This window comes from Physeter macrocephalus, chromosome 11, assembly GCF_002837175.3.
Source record: "Physeter macrocephalus isolate SW-GA chromosome 11, ASM283717v5, whole genome shotgun sequence".
NCBI classification, from domain to species: domain Eukaryota; kingdom Metazoa; phylum Chordata; class Mammalia; order Artiodactyla; family Physeteridae; genus Physeter; species Physeter macrocephalus.
In genome coordinates this window covers 24,661,528-24,674,473 of record NC_041224.1, presented here as the reverse complement: position 1 = coordinate 24,674,473, position 12,946 = coordinate 24,661,528, and the positions used below count along the sequence as shown (strand labels likewise).

General features: G+C 40.1%; 1 protein-coding gene across 11 annotated transcripts in view; it reads right to left on the bottom strand.

Annotated features, from left to right (window-relative positions):
• Positions 1-8,931: 8,931 nt before the first annotated feature.
• Positions 8,932-12,946, bottom strand: part of ANKRD26 (ankyrin repeat domain containing 26) — a 93,413-nt gene continuing 89,398 nt past the window's right edge. For 9 of the 11 annotated variants that reach the window (XM_028494975.2, XM_028494977.2, XM_028494978.2 and 6 more), the window contains 2 exons: positions 10,326-10,371; positions 8,933-9,142 (listed from right to left, as the gene is read on the bottom strand). In XM_028494975.2, the coding sequence (XP_028350776.1) occupies positions 9,006-9,142; positions 10,326-10,371 (183 nt within the window). In that variant the 3' untranslated portion in view covers positions 8,933-9,005. Of the gene's footprint in view, positions 9,143-10,325; positions 10,372-12,946 lie in introns of all 11 variants that reach the window. The other 2 variants (XM_028494976.2, XM_055087825.1) reach the window with 1 other exon arrangement.

The following is a 12,946-nucleotide window of genomic DNA, read 5'->3' as shown; positions in this document are numbered from 1 at the left end:
GAATGAAATAATGCCATTTGCAGCAACATGGATGGACCTAGAGATTATCATACTAAGTGAAGTAAGTCAGACAGCGAAAAACAAATATCATATGATATCACTCATATGTGGAGTCTAATTTAAAAATGATACAAATGAGCTTATTTACAAAACAGAAACCAACTCACAAATCTTGAAATCAAACTTGTGGTTACCAAAGGGGAAGCATGGGGGGGAGGGATAAATTAGGAGACTGGGATTAACATATACACAATACTACATATAAAATAGATAACTAACTAATAAGGACCTACTGTATAGCACAGGGAACTCTACTCAATATTCTGTAATAACCTATATGGGAAAAGAATCTGAAAAATAATGGATCTATATAGGTATGATATATATATAACTGATTCACTTTGCTATACATCTGAAACTAACACAACATTGTAAGTCAACTATACTCCAATAAAAAAATTTTTTTTAATTGTTTCCTGCTGGAACAGGCTTTATATCCCTTTAGAACAAATCTCTCCAACTCCTAATAAATATCTCAGAAGCTAAGTGGTCTTTCCTATGACTTCCTTCCCATTTTCTTTGCAGTTTCATAAAGTGATTTTGTTTTATTTACTCCAGTGAGTCATTAGCATAAGGATCAAAATGACAACCCGTAACAAACAATTAGAGAGAAGAAGCCACATTTTATTTGTTGTTGCATCTCTAGCATCCAGCACATAGACTAGAGTTCTGGAATTGGCTGGTTTTGGTTTTGTAGCTTTTCGAATGATATAACACGCATTTACGATCTGAGGTGAGGGAATATGACACACAGATTATTTTATTTTAAGGAGAGAGATTTTTCTAGACCTTCCAGTTTAGGTGGGTTATGATTGAAAAACTAACTAGGAACCCTCTCCCCTCCTCTTGAATCCATTAAAAATAAGGGGGGAGGGCTTCCCTGGTGGCGCAGTGGTTGCGCGTCCGCCTGCCGACGCTGAGCCTGCGCGTCCGGAGCCTGTGCTCCGCAACGGAAGAGGCCACAACAGTGAGAGGCCCGCGTACCACAAAAAAAAAAAAAAAAAAAAGGGGGGGGGTAACACCGTTAAAAAGAAAAACTAATTGCAATGGAGCAGGACCCCGTGCGGACCTCCCCATGGCCCTTGCCTCTTGTTTGTAGAAAACCTTTAGCCTCCTAGGCTTTCCCGCAGTTCCAAAGAGCAAATGTAATCAGGGAAGTGAGAAAAAAGGAAAATAGTGAAGCAAGACAAAATAATAATAGTTTAGCCGTAAAACAAAGTCAAAGACCTTTAGTTCCTCCTCAAGGGCTATAGATAATATTCTAAGCCATATATATCCTTGAGCTGTTTTGCAGATACTGAAAAACCCACCAGGTGGAAGAAGCTACTTGCATGCTGACCACAAGCCCATAGACCTCAGACCAGTTGGAACCTGATGGTTGATTATGTTGATTCCCAAAAGACCACCCTGTTACCTCACCGCCAACCAATCCAGAACGATGTACACAAGCTCATCTGGTACATTACATCCTCACCCCTAATGTTGCCTTTAAAAACCCTTCCCTGAAAGCCATCGGAGAGTTTGGGTCTATTGAGCCTGAGCCGTCTGTTCTCCTTGCTTGGCACCACGTTGGGCACCTTGGAATAAACGCCACACTTTCCTTCATCACAACCTGGTGTCAATAGATTATCTTTGCTGTTAATCGCGCAAGTGGACCAAGTTTGGTTTGGTAACAAAATCAATAACAAACTCCTATGCTCAACATCGCTAATTATTAGAGAAATACAAATCAAAACTACAATGAGGTATCACCTCACACCGTCAGAATGGCCATCATCAAAAAATCTACAGACAATAAATGCTGGAGAGGGTGTGGAGAAAAGGGAACCCTCTTGCACTGTTGGTGGGAATGTAAATTGATACAGCCACTATGGAGAACAATATGGAGGTTCCTTAAAAAACTAAAAATAGAACTACCATGTGACTCAGCAATCCCACTACTGGGCATATACCCTGAGAAAACCATAATTCAAAAGGACACATGTACCCCAGTGTTCATTGCAGCACTCTTTACAATAGCCAGGACATGGAAACAACCTAAATGTCCAATGACAGAAGAATGGATAAAGAAGATGTGGTACATATATACAATGGAATATTACTTAGCCATGAAAAGGAATGAAATTGGGTGATTTGTAGAGATGTGGATGGACCTAGAGTCTGTTATACAGAGTAAAGTAAGCCAGAAAGAGAAAAACAAATATCATATGTTAATGCATATATGTGGAATCTAGAAAAATGGTACAGATGAACCTATTTGCAGGGTAGGAATAGAGACACAGATGTAGAGAAAGGACATGTGGACACAGGGAAGGAAGGGCAGGGTGGGATGAACTGGGAGATCAGGATTGACATATATACACTACCATGTGTAAAATAGCTAGCTAGTGGGAACATGCTATAAAGCACAGGAAGCTCAGCTCGGTGCTCTGTGATGACCTAGGTGGGTGGGATGGGGGTCAGGGCGAGGGAGGTCCAAGGGGGAGGGGATATAGGTATACATATAGTTGATTCACTTCACTGTACAGCAGAAACTAACACAACATTGTAAAGCAATTATACTCCAATAAAAAATTTTAAAAATTAAAAAAATAGGGCTTCCCTGGTGGCGCAGTGGTTGAGAGTCCGCCTGTCGATGCAGGGGACATGGGTTCATGCCCCGGTCCGGGAAGATCCCACATGCCACGGAGCAGCTGGGCCTGTGAGCCATGGCCGCTGAGCCTGCACGTCCGGAGCCTGTGCTCCGCAGCGGGAGAGGCCACAGCAGTGAGACGACCACGTACCGCCAAAAAAAAAAAAAAAAAAAAAAATTTAAAAAAATTATAAACTCCTGCAGGGGACAGGAAGGAATATACAGGTTGCATTATAGGTTCTCCATAAAACCTAGCCTAAAACTGGAAAAATATTAGAATATTTCAATATTCTTCTTAAAATTGATAGTTAAAATATCTGCCCAGTGTGATAGTTAATTTATGTGCCAACTTGGCTAGATTATGATCCCAGCTGTTTGGTCAAACACAAGTTAGATGTTTCCATGAAGGTATTTAAATATATATATATATATATATATATATATATATAAATACAGTTTTGTATCCTGCTTTTATAAACATCACATTTGGAGCATTTTACCATACCATTAAGTATTCTTTGAGGAAATCATTTTTTTTTTTTGGTTGCACCAGGTCTTAGTTGCAGCAGGTGGGCTCCTTAGTTGAGGGACGCAGGCTCCTTAGTTGTGGCATGCGAACTCTTAGTTACAGTGTGCATGTGGGATCTAGTTCCCTGACCAGGGATCGAACCCAGGCCCCCTGCATTGGGAGTGCAGAGTCTTAACCACTGCGCCACCAGGGAAGTCCCCTCTGTGAAGGTGTATTTAAACGTGATTAGTATTTAAATCAGTAACTTTGAATAAAGCTGATTACCCTGCATAATGTCCATGAGCCAATCAGTTGAAGGTCTTAAGGGCAAAGACTGAGGTTCCCCAAAGTGGAATGAACTCTTTTCAAGACTGAAGCATAGAAACCCTGCCTCAGTTTCCAGACTATTGTCCTGGGGATTCAGACTCAAGACTGCAACATCAACTCTTCCCTGAATTTACAGCCTGCAGGCCCACCCTGCAGATTTCAGACCTGTTGCTAGAGATAGATAGATACTGATAGATAGATGATAGATAGATAGATGATAGACAGATAGACAGATAGATAGATAGATAGGCAATCCCATACTGTTTTTATTTCCCCTCTGGAGAACACTGACTAATAATTTTACTAATAATTTTACTATATCCCAGCAGCAGGGCTATAGTTATGTTTCACTACATCCTGGCAACAGGGATCTAGTTATGTTTATAATTATAGTAAAATATATCGTGGTAATCATCTCATAAGTCAAATCATTATGCTGTACACCTTAAAATTATACAGTGCTGCATGTCAATTTTATCTCAATAAAACTGGAAGGAACAAAAAAGAATTTCAATTCGGGAGACACAGATTCACGTAAAACTGAGTGTTCCGAGAGAGTCAGGGGCTTATAAAGACAAAAAGCCACAGGTTGACAAAAACTGCCTGATGAGAATTATGACTGACTCTGATACGAGTCAGGAAATACTTGTCCTTAAGGGATCACAAGTTATTTTAGGGTAGGGTCCAAGAAGTATCTTGAGTTTCTGGCAGATGTTCTGGATGACTTCATTAGGACAATAAATGGTCAAAAGTTTAGCTTCCATCCGGGCTGAGACTTGCATGCCACACCCCTTAATGGCCTCCCAGCTCCACTTTAGAGAGCCCTCTTTAAGGAGCATTACCGACTCCATTTTTATTTTTCTTTCACAAAAGGCAGTATGAAATCTGTCCCTGACTTCTGCTGAAGTGAACAATTGTACAATACCATACAAAGCGAAGAAACTTCGTATTCTATTACAAGTTAATCACTGAGGGGATGTTGCCTATAAGCTTAAATTATACACAATGGCCCATCTCTGGGAACCCTGCTTCCCAGGTAATGAGCATTAAGCTAAAGTACCTTTGTTTAGCTCCCAGGAAGCATGCTGACCAGGCCCACCTGTGAATGACTGCAGGGAGGAAAAAAAGTAACACCCCCCCTCTGGAGGCTGATGGGAACCAGGAAGTGTTTGACTTTACTCCCTCCCCTTTTGGTATAAAAGAAGCCTGAATTCTAACTCAGGCAAGCTGGTTCTTTGGGACATGAGTCTGCCATCTTCTCAGCCTACCAGCTTTCCAAATAAGGTCCCTATTCCTTGCTCCAACAACTCGTCTCTCAATTTATTGGCCGGTCCTGCAGCGAGCAGCATGACTAACACGATGACCCCACCTCAGCTTGAAGGCATTCAGGTGAGCTTCAACTCACTGGCTAGTATTGTACGGATAACAGAGTTTGCCATAAATTCCTTCCTTGCAGGCGAGGCAAAGTCTGTGCCACTTGTAAATTAGCATCGCTACCTGTACTAAGGTATGTGCTGTCGGGGAGAAAAAAAAACCTTCCTCTATCCTTCTAGGTTCGTCTGGCTGGTCTCAGGATAAAATTGATGTGAGACAGATTAACAGGAGAAAAACAAAAAAAAGCTTACTAACATGTATACTTCCTGTACACATGGGAGAGACCCAGGAAAACTGAGTAACTCACCAGTTTAAAAAAATGGCTAAAACCCTCCCCTTAAATACCATCTTCAGCTAAAGACAAAAGAGGATGTTATGGGTAGTGGTTCAGGACTACAAAGTGCAGGAAGGCAATTCACATGGAGATGGAAAAGCAAATGTTTGGAACTCCCTGTAAATATCTGGAGTGCTCTTTACCACACCTAGCCCCTATTCCTTCTAGGCGTCTCTGGTGATGACGGTCTTCTCGGACCAGGCCCTTTATCTAAACTCTTCAGCAGTTAAGGGGGTGGTAAAAAGAAAGACTTCCTGAGTCTTCCACTTCTTAAAACTATTCAGCCTAAAATAATTCTCGTGCCAAAGAGACACGTTTTGGGGTGACAAATTTTGCTTCCCTACAGTGCCTTGGGCCAGGTAGCAAAGGTTAATATGGAAACACAAGGAGGAAGCCACCTGCCTTCCCAAGGTAGTCCCTAATGGTTTGGGGGGACTCGACTAGATGCCTGAATCTGAGATTTGGGGGAGTTCAGCTGAGACCAACTTCTTTGGCAAAGTCAGGGTCCTGCTGATCGTAGCTCTGATTAAGTGTTGGCTAAGACAAGCCCAAAGGATTTGGTGCCCACCAATTTCAAGTTTGGTTGGACTGGTCACAGTGTCCGATGTTGGGGTTAAAACTCCTTCTGGAATGAGGGGTGGAATTGTGGGGAAGCAAAATTTCCTGGGATTTCTCAGCGATCTTGTAAAAAGCCCTGGCCCTCTGAGACTCTTTGTGCAGCATGAGATTCACATCTACAGCCATTTGTCTAGTTAATTGCTCTGATCTGAAAGGGTTCATAAAGTCTCATACCCCCAGGAGGACCAAATAGTTACAGCTCTGAGTAGGTCCCCGAAGGTGCACCATCTCCCTAGGAATTCACATTTCAAGGAGGAATGAGGCCCAGAAACTTGGAGACTCCGGGTCTGGCTCCTGGAGAGATTTCATCACCGGCAAAGCCCATTAGCTGTTCCCAGGAAATAAAAATAGAATCTGGGTAGTAAAATAAAGTCTAACCTTTTTTGCCTTTGTACTTAAGTCTGCTTTCACTGGCTCACAGGGTGCTTCGTGCAGAGGCCTCGCACCCGGCACTTCAGACCAGAGTTCCGGGTGTGCAATGGCTGTGCCAACGCTCCAGCTGGGGGTGGGAGGACCGACCGTAGGCAGGAACGCTGCACACGACACCCCCATCCAAGATGGCGGTGGCGGGCCATGTGGGCACTGCGATGGGGAGCAGCTGCGCCTGCGCCTGCCCCGCGAGAACTCCACCCCCTCCCCTGCTGATGGGATCCCTGTGAAGCAGCCCCGCCCACGGCCTCTTGAGCTGGAGCTTGTGCCTCTCCATTCTTTGATCAAAGAGTAAAGCTTTCCTTTGCTTCTGAACCCAACTCATTCTACTGGTGGGAGCGACACTGGGCAGAACGACCCTTGTTGGGGTGGGTAACAGTTTTACTTACATACCAAAGGCCAGAGTGAGGAGGAGATGCTTCCCAGGAGAGGAGGACGGCTAACTCCTGCCCCTTCACAAGCAGCAGGGAAAACCAGTTTCCTCCCGCCCTTCACCTGCTGGCTTAGAACAACTGACCTGTTCTCACCATGCTGCCCCAGGTGCAGGACTGGGCGAGGGGGGAAGGCCTGTGTATTTACTGTGAGATATTAATAAGAACTCTGTCTCCGATCACAATACGCTGTGGGTGCATTCAGGATAAAATTAAAGAGTATTAAGAGCCCAGCCAAAAGAAGCCAAAAGAAGAGAGTGTCTCAAAGAGGTCAGTTATACTGAATGCCAAGAGGAATGAGAAATTCAGTTAGACAAGGACTGGAAAGGTGTCACTTTGATTTAGCGATGTGGAAGTCATCGGTGACTTCAGAGTAGTTTTGAGAGAATGGGGGAAGGAGAAGACAGCCTAGAGTGCGTGGGGATACAGGCAAATCTTTCAAGAAGTTTGTCGTGGGAAATGAGATTGCCTGGTACACATGAGAGGGAAAAAACAGGGTGAAAAGTTTACAGAGAGAGGAGATTTGAAATCGACATTGTGAAGAAAGAAGATGCAAATTAACTAAATAAAAGTAGTAGAATAATTTTCTTCAGCAGCACATAGATGCCTGGGTGAAGGTAAGGGGGAAGAATGATAAGCAATCTCTTAATGGAGTTCTGCCAACTAAGTACACTGAAAGGACAGAAGAAAAGGGAACAAAGGATGTAAGTAAGAGTTACTAACATTTTAGCTCTTGGAATTGTTGGGAAGGAAAACACTTCCTCTACCCTCTTAGGTTCATTCATTGGGAATCTGCAGATTAAATTGACAAAAGCAGATTACCATGAGAAAAAAACATTTAACTGTGTATGACTACATGCAGGGGTTCACAAAACGTGATTTGAAGGGCTGGCTACAACTGGGGGCTTATATACTACTTAAGTGACAGGGAGTAGGGGAAAGGCATCTTCTGAAAAACATGACTTCTTGGTGTGGGGAGGGAAGGGCACTTATGGGAGAACAAATGACATTTAGGAAAGATAAATGTTACATTAGGAAAATATATGGGAGATATGGTAGTTTTATGAAAATGTCTGTTTGAGTCTGGTGCTTGGAACTTTTCTCTAATTTTAAGACTGTTTCCAAAAAGTAAGTAAATAAATAGAAAAGGTGAAAAGTCTTTTTATTTATTTATTTTTTTAAATTTATTTATTTTTGGCTGTTTTGGGTCTTCGTTTCTGTGCGAGGGCTTTCTCTAGTTGCGGCAAGTGGGGGCTACTCTTCATCACGGCGCTCGGGCCTCTCACTATCGCGGCCTCTCTTGTTGCAGAGCACGGGCTCCAGACGCGCAGGCTCAGTAGTTGTGGCTTACGGGCCTAGTTGCTCTGCGGCCTGCGGGATCTTCCCAGACCAGGGCTTGAACCCGTGTCTCCTGCATTGACAGGCAGATTCTCAACCACTGCGCCACCAGGGAAGCCCGGTGAAAAGTCTTAGGCAAATTTTATTTCTCAATGAGGAAGGATCTATGAATGAGTGTTTAAAGTTATATATACTAAGTTTTATGGCACTATAACAATTGTAATATATCAAAACATTGACAATAAGGACTTCCCTGGTGGCACAGTGGTTAAGAATCCTCCTGCCAATGCAGGGAACACGGGTTCGCCCTGGTCCGGAAAGATCCCACATGCCATGGAGCAACCAAGCCTGTGCGCCACGACTACTGGGCCTGTGCTCTAGAGTCCGCATGCCACAACTATTGAAGCCCGCTTGCCACAACTACTGAAGCCCGCGCGCCTAGAGCCCAGGCTCCGCAACAAGAGAAGCCATGGCAATGAGAAGCCCGTAGCCCCCGCTCGCCGCAACTAGAGAAAGTCTACATGCAGCAATGAAGACCCAACACAGTCAAAAATAAATAAATAATATTTTTAAAAAATTGACAATAGCCATAGCAGCAGTATATCCAAATAATGTCTATCTAAATCTTTAGGTCTATATATAGTGATAAAATTGGAAAGACAAAAAAGCTATCAATCAACACCACTATATATTAATGACAAGTTTGGTTGTCTGGGGGCTGGTATCAGGGCTCAGTCTGAGTATGTAAAACTCAACAGTGTTTTGATTCACAAAATCTGCTTAAAAGTAAGTTAGATGCAGAGAAACATGGTTTAAAATACTATATAAATTTTCATCATACACATATAATACAAAAATATTTTCCTTTAATAAAGATTTTCACGTCATATTTAATGGGAAACAACTAAAATGTTATGCAAACAACCCAGTAGGGAAAATTTTACTATTTATCTTTCAGATCATATAATTTTTCTTCAAAATCTGTACATATTCTTGTGACGTTTTCAAAACTAGATCTTGATTTAGATTTGACTCATCAGTAGCTCCTAGAGGAGAAGCTCTATAGGATCCAGATTCACATTCTGCAGCAGCTGAAAAGAAAAAGAAAGGATTATATTCTTTACCTAAAATACTTGAGTTAACTAAATATAAGTTAGTTAAAAAAAAAAAAGCTGAGACCTTTCTAAGCGTTCTGAAGAATGAAAAATATCTATACACGACATAACACAAAATACAAGATTAAAGATTACTATTATATAATTTGCCCGTGGTTGCACGATGAATTAATTGCTCTTGTGGCTGAGTATCAGAGCTTATGGTTTTCTCATTCTTCATTCATTTACTCAACAACCATCTGCTAAGGTGCTGTGACAAGCACTGAAATTACAAGATGAAGGTGACACAGTCCACCCTGAAAAATCATAACCTATAAACTGGAAAAACAGACAAACAGGCAATTTCCATACAGAGTCATAAATACTATGACAGGTATAAAAGAGGGTAAAAGGAACACTCAGAAGTGACACCCAGCTTGTGTCAATACTGTCAGCTTTTTGGTTGAGGTGGTATGTAAGTGGATACCTGAAGGACAAGGAAAAAGTACGGGAGAAGAAGCAAATACAAAGACTAAAGGTGAGGAAGAGCACCTGTGGGGCTGTAAGCAGTCTATTGACTAGATGCAGAGCAAGGGGGCAGAGGAAGGTAGTAAAGAGATACGGCTGAATACTATGGCAGGACCCAAACTGATTTGGGTGTTTTTATTCCATGATAAGGAATTTGGAATTTTTCCTGAGAGCAAAAGATAAACCAATGACAAAGTCAATGACAGGAAATTTTAATGTCAGCCACTAAGTGACAGCTACATGAACGTGACTGCTTGAGTCTGGGTTTTTTGGCCTTAATCACTACCAGAAACTTGAGAAGTTGATGAACCCCATGTTTTCTAATAGTGTCAGTGTGCAGGTGGACAGTTCCACAGCGATGGCAGAAGTAGAGGAAGGATATAGCCAGAAATAAAAAGAAATACATAGACTTTTTGAGATTTTTTTTTTTAAAGCTATGGAACATGATGAATAAATGAGGAATCGGGATATTTTTCATTATGAATGTTCATGCTTTCACATTTTTCATTAGATATGTATAAGAAAAGATATTTAACCTATCAATAGTATCTGTCATCCAAACAATGGCAACAGATGCCATTTACTATTGAATATTTACAGTTTATTTCAGAAATCAATGTCTAAATTTAATTCATAAATTTTGGCAACATACCTTTTTCTAGTTCTCTAGTTATATTTTTTTCCATCTCCTGCTGCATCTGAAATAAGTCAAATATTATTTATGTTTAAGTTAGACAAGAGACATTTTTGTAGGAATGATGTATATCTTATGAAATGTGGCCTTTAAATAATACTTCTAGAGACTAGACTTAATTTGAGGATTGCGTAAATAGAAAAATAATCACATAAATAAAATAAAATAAATTCCTACTTATTTTTATTTTAGGTAATAGAGAACATATATATGTAATGTTATTTAGATTAATCTGCTAAAAAGTACAATAAATATCAGTCTATTGAATATACATAATCTCAGAGGGTGATATTTGATCTTATTGGTACAAACAAGTTTAAACGATTCAAGTCATATATTACAATGAATGCATTGCTTTGCAATTCTTAGGAAAATTGCTCTTTAAAAAAGTTTAATCAGTTTTTTTACTCTAATGGATTTTTCCTTAAAATGAGTTTTCCATTCTTACACTTCTATAAAACTAAAATTTTAAGGTATGTTCTATGGTAATAATTTTTCAACATAGAATCTTAAATACATAAAATGAAGAAAATGGTTCTGTTGTAATGTCATGTCAAAATTCTACTGGCAAAAAATTAAGTAAAGGTATTTTGCTGTCTATATTAGGACTAAAACATTTATTTCAGAAAATCTGCTTGAAGAAAGGAAAAGTAGGGGCTAGAGCCAGTTTTCAAACTCAGTTTCTGATTCATGACTTTCTAGAATTAGAAACAAGAAAAACAATATATAATTCTTTAACTGTAATTTTGTTTCTATTCTAGAAATTAGGGCCAACTTTTTGAAACATCTGACCAATTATAGTTATCTACTTAATTATGAAATGAGTGGGAACATTTCAAACTATTACAAGTGTCTCCACCTAGAGTGTTCTTTTAAAAATCTTTCTTATAAAAGGCACCCTCCCACTAAACAGGGTCTAAAATACTGAACATAATGAACACTGTGATGATAATGATAACATGATAGCCAACGCCTTTGTAAGTTTTAGGTGCGAAGACAAATTTTTTGGCTAGCAGGTTTCCCAATATTTTCAGACTGTTTTCCGTAACACTTTTCTGACAACAGCACTGTAGAGAGGCCCTATAAAATGAATAATGTGACAACATTACTAGACAGGTTTTGTGAAATTAATAACTCATAACAGATGAAGGAAGATGCCTTTACTGAAATGATTTTTTATTACCATTAATAAACAAGGCAAAACGTAGGTCACGTTTTTACACGCGTTGAATTAGGGAATGACCCGTGTAAGATTACTCTTTTCCCCCAAAAGCTCTTTTCCTAAATATGTACTTCCGAGACCCTTATGTTGATTTCTAGGTGAGGATCGTGTTCAGCTGGAGGAAGTAGTTGGAAGTCAAACATTAATAAGGAGAACACACCTGCATTTTTCTTTAAACTTTTCCATTTAACAAAAACACAGGTGAGAAAATTATACACAGGAAAACAATATATCAGCAAGTTTTAATTCTAAAGATTTTTCGTTAGAAGGATTCTCTCACAACTGGTAGTTTCCAAACTATGTCCCATAGAAATGGAAGGTCCCACGGAGGACGCTGCAGGACTGAAGCACAAAGAAGTCACAGCTTCAGGGTCTCCAGCCACTCCTTTAGCTAAACAGCTCTATATTTGTCTCTGTTTTATATAATACAGTTTCATGCAAAATTTTTTTTTTAAAAAAAGGTTCTTTTCCTCGGAAAAAAAAAATTTTTAAGGTGTGAGAGTCATTGATTTAGTTAAAGTCCCTAATTTTACAAAAGAGGTAACAAAGGCTCAGAGACACTTTGTCACAAAGCCAACTCTAGAGAGAGTTCTACGCCAGCTACTTCCTCAGATTAAGAAAAAAAACACATAGATTTTTAACTATAACTCAGAGAAAATGAATATGTAAAACTGTCATGTAGCTCAATAATGTTTGATGTATAAGACATGAAATAGTGGCTTTCTAACTAAATTATATGTTTTAAAGGCATGAACAAGAATACATTATCATAACTCCTATTAGTAACAGTCAATATATTTAATTTATAAAGCACAGATTTTTTTTTTTAACCACAGGACAGGGAGCTTGAAGGAGAAAATCTTTAGTTGAATCACACAGGCCAAAATTGAGGAGATTCTTCTTTAAAAGGATATTCATTTCCTCCAAATAAAACTTGGTTTACCCAAATGAGTCAACAAATGAATTATCCACATGCGGGTTATTTATGGCAAAATTTAAAACACAAAACAGATGTCTCTTTACCATCTAGCATACTTCAATCTCTCATCGTTAGTTTGTATGTACAAAAAACACATGAGTGTAATCTCAATTAGAATTTAAATCCAGTCAGAAATTACAGGCTAATTCCTTGGCCTAAAGTTTCAAAGTGAGGACTTACACTCCTACCCTCCTCATGAGAGGAGGGGAGATTTACCCAATGGGTGAATTTGGGAGAAGGAACTAAGAAGTGCTTGCTTGCTTCCGAATCTCTTCTTTGAGAAGGTGTGTGCGCCCTCAGCACCGGGAACTGGGGTCTGCTCTCATGCCCGCAGGAAGCAGCCTGCCCTGGGGCGGGGGTCAAGCAATTGCTTCCTCC